This window comes from Crassostrea angulata, chromosome 9, assembly GCF_025612915.1.
Source record: "Crassostrea angulata isolate pt1a10 chromosome 9, ASM2561291v2, whole genome shotgun sequence".
NCBI classification, from domain to species: Eukaryota; Metazoa; Mollusca; class Bivalvia; order Ostreida; family Ostreidae; genus Magallana; species Magallana angulata.
Window position 1 is genome coordinate 32,872,027 of NC_069119.1, and position 14,135 is coordinate 32,886,161.

Consider the following 14,135-nt stretch of genomic DNA (forward strand, 5'->3'; position numbering starts at 1 on the left):
ATATTTTGCGGCCATATTTCGAACCCCCTCTCTGATAGCACTGAAAATCAGCGGGAGGTTCGAATTCAATAGCCATAATATTTTGAACCACGGGTTTAATATTTTTTAAGGGCGTTGGGGTTCAATATTTTGCAGCGAAATATTTAACCCTGGTTCAAGATATCGCATACTATTTCAAATCCGGGTGCAAAATTGTCAAAATATAAGATGCCACCCGTAATAAATGAAAATCAAATAAAATGCGCTACGCGCGGTTAGGAAGGGGGGGGGGGGGGGTCGCTTCTAAGCATGATGTTGCAGAAGAAGAAAAAAACATTTTCTATTGTCACAATTATTTCCTGAAGTTATTTTTAACCAATTAAAAATAGATAATGTTGAATTAAGGAATAAGGAATCATTCTTTGAGTAATATGAGGTGATATGGTCGGGGTGTTCAATCCAATAAAGCCCGAAGTTCAAACGGTTTAGAATAGATTTGATCATGACTGACTGCATTTGATCACCTCATAATATTCGAAGACAAAGGCATTGAAAAATGTAAATTTAATTTAATTAAAATCAATAACAGTGTAAATGACATGTAATATTCGACTACAAGTCCCAAGACTCAATTCTATGGAAATGACTATAACCACGAAGCAAATTTTCTTGCGATTTTTACTGCGAACCTGATAGAGTCAAAGAAACCACGTAATCTAGATTCAGATGATAATAACACTCTCAGGGGTGTAAAAGTTCGTACAAAATTTGGAATTGGGTAATGAAGATTTTTCTGAATTGGGTCCGTCAAAGATGCAGCAAAATATGACCGACCTGTGACAGTAACATGCGATGCAAATAACTCAAAAGTAAGAGAAATAGTTGAAACTGATGTCAGATACACGATTTGTGATGTTATCAAAACTGTTGGCAAATCGCTATTGCGAGTGCATTTCATTTTGAAGCATATTTTAAAAGTCAGAAAGATTTTTACCAGAAAGATATGGATACCATATTTATTGATAGATGACCAAAAACGGACACTAGTATTAGCCTCAATGCAACTGCTAAAATTAATTCCAAACTAAATCAAAGCAATAAGAAAAAAGGGAAATTAAATATGGCCAACTAAACACAGAAAGCATGTAGTTGCCAAAAGAATTATAAGCAATTAAAAAGCTCTTTATTGCATATTCTTATCATGTGATGGTATAGCCGTACACATTCCGGTGCATGCCGAAGGTCGAAAGTGTTATAGGTTGTAAAACCGAGAAGTTAAATTAAAATGGCTAAGACGTGTGATCAATATGGCCATGTTTCAGGATTTATGCATAAAATGTTCTACATACTTTATGACAATGCTCCATCTCATACATCCGAGGATGTGAAGCAGTTTTGAAGTCGAAGAAGGTTACCGTCTTGCCACACCTACCATGCCCTCAACACCTAGTTCCATGGGACTTTCCTTTTTCCAAAATTTAAAAAGTTATCTGGTCGTCGTTATAAATCCCGATAAGCCCTTGACCCAGCCATCAGTCAGTGCCTTGGGGGTCTACATAAACTAACGAACCTTGACGCATTTCAGAAATGGATTAAGTGTTTGAAATTATGTATGTCAAACCGTGGTAAATACTTTGAAGGGATTTAATGTTCATGTAACTGTTTACGTGTCTAACAAACCATTTATGTAACTCAATTTTTGGCCTCAAATTGAACATAAAAGATAAATATTAAACAAAAAAGTCATAATTTTTATTTGATTTTGCATTTAAGAGACTTGGAGTAAACAAATAATCTGTATAATTTTGATTTGATGTTTATAATAGTTTTCTTTCCCAGATTCTGTGTACAGACTCGTCAGTCCTAATTAAGCAGGCTGTTTAAACCCCATCATTCTCTCAATTTTGACGACAATTGAGTCATTATTGGGCTAAAATGGAAAAAAATAATATTCATGATAAATAGCAATTTATGCAACACATGTAAAACAAAGCAGCTCACATATATAAATGCTATACATTACAAAATAGAGAGATATTTACTATCAATAATTTTTGGATAAGCGACACACTATGCATTACAAAATAGAAAAAATACTTGAGTAAGCGACATGTTTTAAAGAAGGTTATAAGATTTTTCTTCAAAAGAAACAAAAGAAAGCTTAATGAAAAAGTCAAAAGAAATCGTTGTATAATGGTGGAAATTAAATGTCAACGTGCCTTATGATAAACTAAGATAAGATAAAACTAACGAATGAGTCATTATTGTTTACGGACATTTTGTTAATATACTCTAATTTGTAAGGTCTATAAACAAAATTTGCAATAACTTTATTTCTCCATGTTTAAAGCGCTAAGCCAATGCTCAGAGCTTTATTGTCGTTAGACTTCTACTTCCAGTGCATCGAATAACCACCCCCTATGAGCAGATATATACATCATTTAAACTGGTTAGGGAGCCAGTCCCAGGTGTTTATGCACGTAACTGCACGAGCTATTGTGAATCAAATGTACGGGCTATTGTGAATTTAATATATGGGGCTTACATGGATCACTACAGGGACTGTCATGGGACTTTGTAATGCATTTTCGCTTACCACGATAAAAGTGTTGTTCGGGTCTATTTCACGACGATCTCCATCGAAACTTACAGTGTAGCTGTACAACCTTCCATTCAAAGGCAGATTCACTCTCACATACCTAGACGTATTATTTCAAATAAAACAAAAGTTAAGTTTTCTAACATATTTCATAATCTATATCTGAGGAATAATTTATATCATACATTATTAAAATTAATAACGTAACACTTTCAAAGTAAACTGAACAAACTAGTAAATGGTTTTTTCTCTAAAAGCATGCTTATAAAGATTAAAAATGACAATTAAAAACCGTCAACAATCTTAAAAATCCATAAAACGAAAAACAAATTGATAGCAGAGCAACAAGCATCTCTAAAAATATAGAGGTTGGATCAAGTGTCTCGGAGGAGTGAGCATCTTGTGCTGACCGGTCACACCCAACGTGAGCTCTTGGTCGTAATCGGGAAAACGAATTAAAAGTTCGTAGACAATTAGGTGATTAATTATGGTCCAACAATTAGTATGAAAAACTTCAGTCAGCATGCGACCCAGTGGAAGATTGTATTTGCTGACAAGGTCGTTGTATCGACTATAGAACTTACGAAAAGATGACTTTCAACGAAACCGTTGATCGTGTTGTTTTTTCAACTTGTTTATCAGTATCTTACCTCGCCTTAGAAACTGTTCATACGAAGAGCAAGCCCTTGCGTATCGAATAAACTTAGAGACAAAACACCATATGCAGGTGATGAAGGTATATTGCTACATAAGTAAGGAAAGTTTACAACAGAAAAAAGTCAACGCATTTTTCATAAAGTTTTGTTGTAAGGTTACCATCAAACAATATCAGACATTACGTGCCACATGTTTGTCACCTACATGACTATACATGTAAGAAAACTATATTCTGTCTCAAGATTTCCTCGATTCACATTTTGCTTTATTACTCAAAAGATTTCTCCTGAAACGCCTTTTCTAGCTTAATGGGTTTCGATGTAAGGCTAAAAAGGAAGGAGTCAACGAGGATTTCGCATTGGAACAGACCCGGATGATAACGTTAAAATATTGTTAGAGGTAATCTGAGTATTCTAAGTAATAGAGAAATAATGTCAACATTTCCCATGATACATTTTCTTAAGAAATCTGTTTTTGTTCATGTGAATTTTTCCGAGTGAAAAATAATAATGTGTGAATGCAGTATGTTTGATTTTTTCCTCCTATCGATTTCAATTGCTCTTCTTTCAAAGTTATGTGCCTTCTCATTAAAAATTACCAAATGCGCTGCATATACATGTATATCTGGCTTGACTATAGCATATGTATTATGAGTATCATGCAATGTACACAAGAAAATGTATAAGATCCTAAAAAAAATTAAAAAGATATGGAGATAGATGGCATAGTATAAACATGATAACTATTCATGTCCAACAAAATGTTGTGCATAAAATCATATGCCGTGCATAGCATCATACGCGGTACAAAGGTAGAATCCTACAGCTTATATTACATATATTTTATGCATAAGTGTAACAACTGACACTTTATATAGTACCTAAGCCATGCATACATTTATACGTCTTGCATAAAAAATAAGCTATTTATAGCATCTTATCCCGTGTATAACCTTATACATCGTGCAAAGCACAATATTCCATGCATGACATCAAACGGCGGACATAGAATCATACACCGATAAAATCATAGGTCTAGCTTAAAAAAATGTTACCTCATGTATAACATGATACGGCATACACAGTATCTTTAGTATTATATACTTTGTAATAAATACAGGGTTTTTGCATATTTGATACAGCATACTTTGAAATACCCGTATCAACCTCAAAGGTTGAAAGGGATTCTGCAGGGCTTATATTGATCTGTGGGGCTAATACGGATCCGTATCTCATCCCTCTCTGAACTCCTCTGATTTTTTCCACTTTAAAATTAGAAAGAAATTAAAGCCAATGATCTATACTTCCCAAAGTATGAAGTAATTTAAAGGTTATATTACGTCTTCATTGAACTTAAGCGTACATGTAGAACATATCTTAGATTTGTTTAATTACTATAAATTTGTAAAAAATATAATGCATACAATATCTCATAGTACACACTGTATCAGTCCTCGACCAATATCAACCCTAGGGCCTTCGGTCCTCTGGCTGACATGTCTGTCTCGGGCTGATGCAGGGTGTAATTTGGAAATGGTATGTATTATTCTCTATGTATAGTGTGACATTGTGCATCACCCAGGTTCGATCGTCGAGTTCCTTTTAATGGCGCTACTGTGATCTGAGAACTTCACTCCTTTCAATGGTCCATTCTGCTGCGCCTCTGTCTTTGACAACTTCACCCATGTGGATCGTGTACTTTCATTTCCATTAATGAATCGCGCTAGAATATAAATGAAATTATTGGTTATTTTTCTTCAACCTACTTTACAACCGTTTATCGCAGATATAACTCGATTTTCTAGTACCCTGCTATAAAGATTGTTTTATTCAAAAAACTTGCTATCTTGATTGGTAATTTTCATTAAATGCTTTTCTGGTCACTTGTTTATTTTTTTATCTTTTGGTCGACTTTAAAATATACATGTATACGTGCCTTTAAAAGTGCTTATATCATTGTTAGTCATCCCTGAAATTAGAAAAAAAAACATGCTCTATAAATGGTACCTATATAACATAAAACTGAATAAAGGGGCATGGTCACGATTTTGGTCAAATTCTATTTTTCTGCTTTTATTATTTATAATGCTTTATGAATGCATTTCTAGTGATAAAGTGAAATTTGAGAGTCAGTCGTACATGTAGAGTTATGAGCAAGACACAGCTAGGGCTCACAATTTCTTGTCATGTAAACAAGGCTCGTGCCCTGGTTTTGTTTACATAGGTTCAGTATACCAGTAAAAAATCTTTTTCAAGTTGATTTGTCTATCATATTATTCATTTTAAGCATGAATAAACAGTTCCTAACGTTTAACACATACATTTTAGGTCAACAACTGGAATTTTTACTTCAACATTCAAAACGTAAACAAAAGCTTTGTTTACATAGCAAAAAATTGTAAGCTTTGTAACTCGCTTATAACTCAACGAACTTAAACTCCAATTTAAAATGACTATTAAAAATGCCTTAGTGAAGCATTGTAAACATTAATATAGGGGAAATAATTTTTGACCCAAATCGTGACCATTCCCCTTTAATCGGTTTTATGTAAAGCATTTTACCTAAAACATAGCTTTTTGTTACACATTACGGTGATCATATTTTTCTTTATTTTCTACAACTCTTCAACTTGGCATTTAAATATTCATCACATTTTAGAATCTAACAAGAACTTTTTTTGCAGAATATTGGCGTAGAAAAATGTCGGATGATTTGCAATTCAGAATTAATGTAGACTTCTGAGCTTAATTTTCATTTTTTCTTAAAGCAATTACATTAATTCTGGATTTTTCAACTAGTTTGAGCTAACAAAAAGTACTTGGGTTTTGAAACGTGTTTTTTGAATGATGATTTTTCAATACAATTACCTTTTTTGGCCTTTTAGGAGCTTTCTATAAATAGATTTGTGTTAAGAAATCACAAAAACTGGATTATCTCTCATTCTAAATGGTAATTATATAAACTTTTCTGTCAATTTATCTTCATTTTGAATAACAATCAGAAATATTTGCAGGAAGCATAGAGAAAATATCACAATACCTTCAAAATTGAGAAAAATAAGAGAAAATGCAGGCTAAAAAATTTCATATCAATGTAAATTTCAGTTTAAATATTAATCTCATTTAAGCTACATACACGTCGTTATTTTCATTTATTGTCTCTTTATCTACTGTCATTATTTTAAACATTACGTAATATAATTTTTACATGTATTTATTACCCTTTGATACTTTTGTGTTTAATATTAAATATCACTTTGTGTAATCACTAATTATGTAAAATTAAACAATTTGTGCCTTATCCCCTCTTCAAACATGAAAGCAATAAATTATTTTCAAATAAAATATGGTAAATCATAGCACATTTTTTTCTATTTATTATATGGTTGAATGCTTTATCTTCTAAACATGGACTAATAGATCATTAAAATATGTATTCAATTAAATACTATGTTAAGCCTAAAGTTATGCAATTGCTCATGTATGTACAATACAAACATGTGCAGCTTACTATGTGTTTAACACACGTGTTTTCACGAATGTGCAACGTTAAAATGAAACGCCCTGTATGTTTTACATACATGTACGTATTCAAACACTTGTTTTGCATATGTTTTACCTTTTCTTTTCATGTGTTAACACATGTGACCAATTAAAAGCATTTGCTAATATTAAGGATGATGCATGCATCTTTATGTCTCACATGTGTATTACATATAAGTTTCATGCACTATTTCAAATGTCAAGATTAACTTTACTCATTTACATGTATACATGTATGTACTACTAATGGGAATAGATGAAAGATATTTGCATATTATTACTTAAGGTGGAATGTCCCTCTGATAAGAGAGATAACTTCTGTAGAAAATAATATCACTGTTTCTGTTAAGGTAGCTCCCTACTCGTAAAATTCTCTGAGGAAAGTTGAAAAACTGAACTGATTTTGACTTAATAGACTTAAATGTCATCAATTGTTTGAAAAAATATACATGTCATCACACTTTTTGAGATGCCAGATAAATATAAACTAAAGCATATTTTAGCATTAGAAAACCGTATTTTTTTTTTGTTAAAAGTAAAATCTTGTATGCAGAAATTTGTTTTTCTTGTTTAATTTTAACGTCAACATTATCAGAAAACTAAAATTACAAAATCATTTTAAAATTAATCGTTGAAATAAGAAAAAAATAGCATTTAGACATACAACTGAGAGAAAAGTCAGAAAAAGAGTTATTTCCCCTTTGCATAGATAAGATATTTAAAAATTTGGAAGTTTAGGATAAAATTAAGCGCGAAAATATCTTGAACCTACCAATAATTCTAATTACATCCATGTGATAAAATTCACATAAAATAAATAAAACTATCTTGCACAATTTTTAAAGAATTCAAAGTTTTACAAAAAAGTGTGACATCACAGAACACTGGATCTACTTTAAGTCAAAATTTTTGAGGCATGTAAGAACAAGGGAGGTGGTGCTGGGTCCCAATTTATGTTGGAAGGCGATACACTTATTTAAATTCAAATATAGACAAAGAAAATTTGAATGGAAAGAACTGAACCCCAGGGCAAAAAAGTAAAGACAATTTTTACACAAAAAAAATGACATGAAATGTATCATAATGATAAAGTAATTATGAGGCAATATCTACATGACTAGTCCTCCACCTCTCCCTCCCCCCTCCCGATGGATTAATTCTTCTTTTAAATATAACTAAATTTTATGTACTTGTTTAGTACATGTACAGTACATGTTTGATGTTTTAGGCCAGAAAATATTTTGATGGAATAGTTTTATTTCTTTATCCTTTATCTATAGCTCGTTCACAGAGCTGAATGAATTATAATTGAGAAAAATGGGACCAAGACAATTACAAATTTTAGACTTAGTTATAATCGTTTAATACTTATAACATTTCAAATGTTTTAAAATGAATAAGGCTTTACTATTCTGAGGGAGCAGATACGGGAAAACAAATTGAAAAAACAACACCTAATATCTCATTTGATTGAAGACAATATATCCATAAATTGATATCATAACAATTACTTGAAGATTCCCTTTTTTGTTACATAAAAAAATGCTCTGGTTTACATAATTAGGATTTCTTTAATATATATCCATTTTGTACTATTATCTTATCCAAATTTAAAAACAGAAAACCTTGTCTGAAAAGTTAGAAACTGTGGCAATTTATCATGCACTGTATGTAAAACATGTATGTAACACCTTCAATAGTCTATGATAAAGAAAGATAACTTTGTTTCAAACCTATACAACAAACTGCTATTCTGAACTAAAATGCAGCGCTTCAATATGTTTTGTAATATGAATTGAAAATGTATATTACTATATATCATTTTCATATGCATTTTAGATTTTTAATTTTATGCTGCGATGGTAAAATTTTGCTATTTATAATCATTATGTCTAGTTTTCTTCATATCATGATTTAACATATTATGAATTTTTGAAAAATCTAGCAGCGCTTCATCGCTTAAACTTTGTTTCATATGAATCGATTGATATTGACTTTGATGATAATCAATATGCGATTTTTTAAAAAATACGAGGGTTGTCCCAAAATAGCGTAAACAAGTGGCGTTATTCAATTAATCGAAGACAAAAGAAGATGAAATTTGTGCCACAAAGGGTTTAAGAAATTAGATTTCAAATAATGTTTTAAAATCAAATATTGTTTGAGATTAAATTAGTGAAATGAAAGCATGTTAGATCAGAAATTCGAAATGTGGCGCAATGTCAAAAACAAAAAGTTAAAATCAACATAATGAAATGAAAATTGCGAGGAAAAGTACTTTTTGAATGAAAAAATTCATATAAAACATACATTGATATTTGATAATAATTCTATTAATTACAAAGAAAATGTTTTGACTATAACAAAACTTTTAAATATTTTATAGCGCGTTTTGTGACAAGTTGAAAAGTTAACTTGTAATAAAATGACGATGTCAACGTTTAAGGGGCGCAGCAGTAACTGATAAAATTTTGTAAAGACCATGAAATAAATCCTAAGCGGCTTTGGAAGTAAATGAAATGAAATTAACAAAATCGATGAGAAATGCGTTTTGTGATTAGGTAGTTAATCAACATTGAAAATATTTGAACAAGTATGATTACATTAAGTGGGAAAAAGAAACTCCGAACGATATCAATGGACGTCAAAATGTTGAACGACACATTTCGGCAAGACGGACGTTAGACAACAAGTAATACAGGGCAAGTTTGGAGCCGACAGATCGTTTGTACTTAAAAAATATTAAAAAAAACAAAAACTAGAAATTTATGTTGAATGTGCACTCAGGGTATATGTTCAAAGATAATATTTTTTCTAAGACATTTTCAGAAATAAAACGTAAATGTTATCGTAAAGGATGTGGAGGGTTTAGCAACAACGTAAAACTGGAAATTTTCGACGTCGCACATTGCGCCGCCTGACAAAACTTGTTGTTACTAATTATTCATTTTCTCGAGAAAAAAATAAAGTACAGACTTGAAATTTTCAGCATTGTTTACCAAAGGGTCATTGAAGAAAAAATAGAAGTCTAATGAAATTGCAGTGAACAGATTATAAATTATGTGTCCTGTCTACATTATTTTGGGACAACCCTCGTATATGACAAAATTAGTAGCAGAGGGATGTTACACCTTAGGTATCAAAATTTAAAAAAAACAAATAACAAGGAACTACGATAACACACGTTTGGGTCTCATTGAATTTAAAGGGACTTAGACACGATTCGAGATCAAAAATGTTATTTTTATTTTTTATATATAAAATGGTTTACTGACGCATTTTAAATGATTGACCAAAATATTGAATGTTAAAATCAAGTTACAAGCGCGATACAGAGGTGAGTAATCATTGTAATGTTAACGAAGCTTATGGTTTTTTACAAAAAATATAATGTAGAGAATACCATTTCTGAGAGAAAATGACTTGTAAAAAACAATTTAAACTATTTCAATATCTTCATAAATACCTTTATCAACAAAAGAAAGTTATGTTTTATTGAAACTTACACCAATATGACACATATGTAAACAATGACAATAATCGAGCTTTGTTTACAAAACAAAGAATTATGAACTCTGTATCTTGCTTATAACTTGATATTTGACTTTCAAATTTTAACATAGCATTATTAACTTCTATATCTATCATTATAAACAGTGAAAATGGAAAAATAAAATTTAAAGATTTTAAACCAAATCATGTCTAAGTTCCTTTAATTCCATTCTGCTCCATTACGAGAACAATCTTTAACTGAGTATAAGTCCTCAGAATATCATTATTTTATACAAATATAGCAACTACATTGCAGATATCTTTCAATTCATTATGAAAGTCTGGATCCTAGATTGTTAGATTGTTCTTCGTTCAATGTTTTTAGAAAAAAAAACCAAATAAATCTTAGAAATCCCTAATTTAAATCCATTTGATTAACAATTTATATGAAATATTTGAATACTTGTGTACATCAAAATGAGTTGCAGTTTTAAGTATTTCTCTTTTATTAAAGCATAGTTAAAAGATGACCTACATATTTGATGCAACCACATGAACATTAATTTAACAAATTATACACTTTATCACTGTCATAATGAATTTAAAGATGAACTTAGAAATTGATGTTTGAATTGAAATCCAATCAAAGTGCATTTACATTTTAAGGATGTTGTTTACTTAAGGTTTGAGTTCTCAAATTAGGATTTATAAAGTTCAATGCCATGAGTTCAAATTTGTTCTAAACACAAATTAAAAGTATTTGTGAAATGAATTATTATTGACATAACATTCGATATTTCTACTATATTATGGAATAAGGCTCAAACAAAAATAGACTTTTAGACAAACAGAAAAAAATCGGACTAAATTTTGCAGATTTTGTTTTCCGCTAAAACATTTTTGGCAGTACTCTAATATTAAAAGTGAAGATCTCTATTTTAGTCTATACAATTTTGCATATTTTCTATTAGTTTTACTTCTCTAATTCATTAAAATAATCGTATGGCACGAATTTTTAAAAAATTGAAGAATATTTAAAAAACAAACCAAAAAACATCATATCTCAAAAATTTCATCATTGACCTCATATAAATTATATTCCAACAGAATAAGATCAATATAAGTAGTTTTTTTTTGTAAAATTGGAAAAATGGGTAGGCATTTGAAGAGTGAAAGAGGAAATTCAGACTAGAATATCTATAAAAATTGCGAACGAAAATTTAATGTTTTGTATGTAATTACTATCACTGCCATCCATAAACTGTATTTTATTTTTAAAAGTGTTAAACAAGTTTGATTTATTTATTTTCACAATTAAGAAAATCGCAATCATAGTGTAACATTTTTAGGGATTTTCCTTTAATTTTCCGAAAATATTCAATGAGCATTAACTCAAAAAGTAGGTCATTGACCTTCTTTTTTAAAAGTGAAAAATAACACTACAATAAAAGTCGATAACACACAATAGATGGTTTTTCATTCTCACCAGTGGAATTTAAAAAAAAGTCATAATGAGTAATTAAAACGTATACCTTAACAATTTAGAGACACATTTGTCAATGACTTTGTTAAAGTTGATGTCCTTTTTTTTTTGTCAAGGATGGTGTGCGACCATCCTGTACATATGAGGATAAAAATGTAAACAATTTTTTAACTGGCTTGTTTCTTCCCAAAACTGTTATTAATTGGTGTAAAGCAATAAATATTAGACTCTACATTTTTAAATTTTGTATGCAAATTACGCACACATGACCAGAACAATGCCTTTTTTTAAACATTTAAAACAGCAAACCGCAGTTGCATACTTATTTTATAAATTTAAAAATATATGAGAGAGGATAATTGGTGTTCTCTCTACAACTATTTGCTGAGAAAAATGTTGAATCTTGTATACTATTAATGTTGTAACTTTGTCTCATTATAAGTAGGATTATATAACCGTTTATAAATTCTGATATATTTTAAAAGTGTGCATGATTTAACAAATTACTGTATTTGACTCGTTGGAATTTCTTTTAATACACTTTTATCAACATTAGATGAATCGTTCTTTTTTTAAATTACAACGATGGCCTCCAATTGTTTATCGTCTTTCTACCCGAATTTTCCTGGAGGACATAGGTACAGCACTGTGCTAAACTGTAGCAACTGTTTCTCTCTCGAGTCATTTCATTATTTGCATTTAAAAGATTTAAGCTTCAAAGCTGCTTGGTCCGATTTTTTTGTTATTACAGTATAAAAATTTTAGAAAGTTATGGACTTTCTCCTATTTACACGAACAGAATCAGTCTCCTTTCAAAGTTAGAAATATTCAAAGTAAATAAAAATAATTTCTTTCTAAGCAAACGAAAAAACAAACCAAAGTGCATCACAGGAATTCTTAGAAAAGGAAACCGTTTGGTTTCGTCCCCCAAATGATTTTGGTTATTCAACCCACATGTTAAAAATCGATTGTCAAGAAAAGAAAACTTCAGAAATATTAGCGAACAAAACGTACACATGTTTATTTTTAATTTGTCTGATTATTTCGACCTTCAATTAATGCGATGTCAAAGTCGTAATATAACAATACCCGTCTCGTCGTCAGGGGTGAAATTTAACATGAGGCAAAATAACGCGGTACCCTTTTATGTCGTTTGTTTGTTAGCAAATTTTGTACGTATTTTTCTTCATTGAAATTTGGCTGAATTGACTAGAAAAAACTACTGCAATGTCTATTATTATACATATACTAAGTATAACCATCGTTTAAAAGCGTGCATAAAATTTGATATAAAATTGGACCAAGCAGCTTTAAGAAACAAATATTGAGAAATCAAACATACATGGTACTGTACATGTGGTTTCATCAATATTTGATGAATGCTAATTTTCGTGAATTTCGTTGTTAAGTTTATCCATAAACTTTCTACTATTAATTTGTATTGGTAGGGTCATTGGCCACGAATTTACGTATCCTTGAAACTGTGATTTTCACTTCATCCACTTTATAACCTTGAATATTAATGAAACCACAGTACCTTTTGTATTTTTGTAGTAATACTTAACATTGGAACAGCTATTTCATTTCCGAAAAGACGTAAATAATATCTTTCAAGAATAAAAAAGCATATCAAAGTTTATCTGACAAGAAACATTCCACATTGAAGTTTGTTGTATGGGCAAGTTAACAATATCTGCATAATACACCGTTCCGTTATCAATAAAGGTGTAGAAAAACTAGTCCATGTCAATTTATGGATTGTCTCAAATGAAACCGTGTGAGTTTAATAAAACACCATTGGTTGTGTGATTCTACATTTATTTTTAATCATACTAAAACTTTTGCTTGACAAGCCTCGGGAATATAGACACCATTTTCAATTTGCTCACATATTTAAAAAAGCACATTTCGAAAATAAAACCACAATAAATAACTACAATATAATATCTAATTATATCCACATTTAAAGACTTAACCTTTTTATAAAAAAATGCTTATGAAATTACTTACTTAAAAGACGAACTACCTCTGCACTTTTCACTTATAGCTTCAGATATGTATATTTTGCAAAATTTGAAGAGAAACCTGTGGGATACCCTACCTTATGTAACAAATAAGACACTTCAACGAGCCAATCAAATTGTAGGTTTCAAAGCATCATTTAAAGGTCACAATGAACAACATAGTTAAGATAATATTCATTGATAAACATGAAAGCCTGCATGGTTATCAGATGTTAACCGGTAATATTTACAGTGACAAATATTTTAAGTTACATTAAAAATATGTTCTAATTAATTTTCTATTTCAGTATTTTATCTAATAGGTCCAATGATGTAGATGTAAAGCATAGCAATACCAACAAAAATAGTATTATACATTA

General features: G+C 30.4%; 1 protein-coding gene across 1 annotated transcript; it reads right to left on the reverse strand.

Annotated features, from left to right (window-relative positions):
• Nucleotides 1-1,709: 1,709 nt before the first annotated feature.
• LOC128163657 (uncharacterized) lies at nucleotides 1,710-13,827 on the reverse strand. The gene is made up of 5 exons (XM_052827282.1): nucleotides 13,763-13,827; nucleotides 5,171-5,203; nucleotides 4,813-4,957; nucleotides 2,576-2,678; nucleotides 1,710-1,909 (listed from the first exon to the last, which is right to left on the reverse strand). Exons 2-5 carry the CDS (start codon nucleotides 5,199-5,201, stop codon nucleotides 1,847-1,849), a joined length of 342 nt encoding a protein of 113 aa, XP_052683242.1. The 5' UTR covers nucleotides 5,202-5,203; nucleotides 13,763-13,827; the 3' UTR covers nucleotides 1,710-1,846.
• Nucleotides 13,828-14,135: the final 308 nt, after the last annotated feature.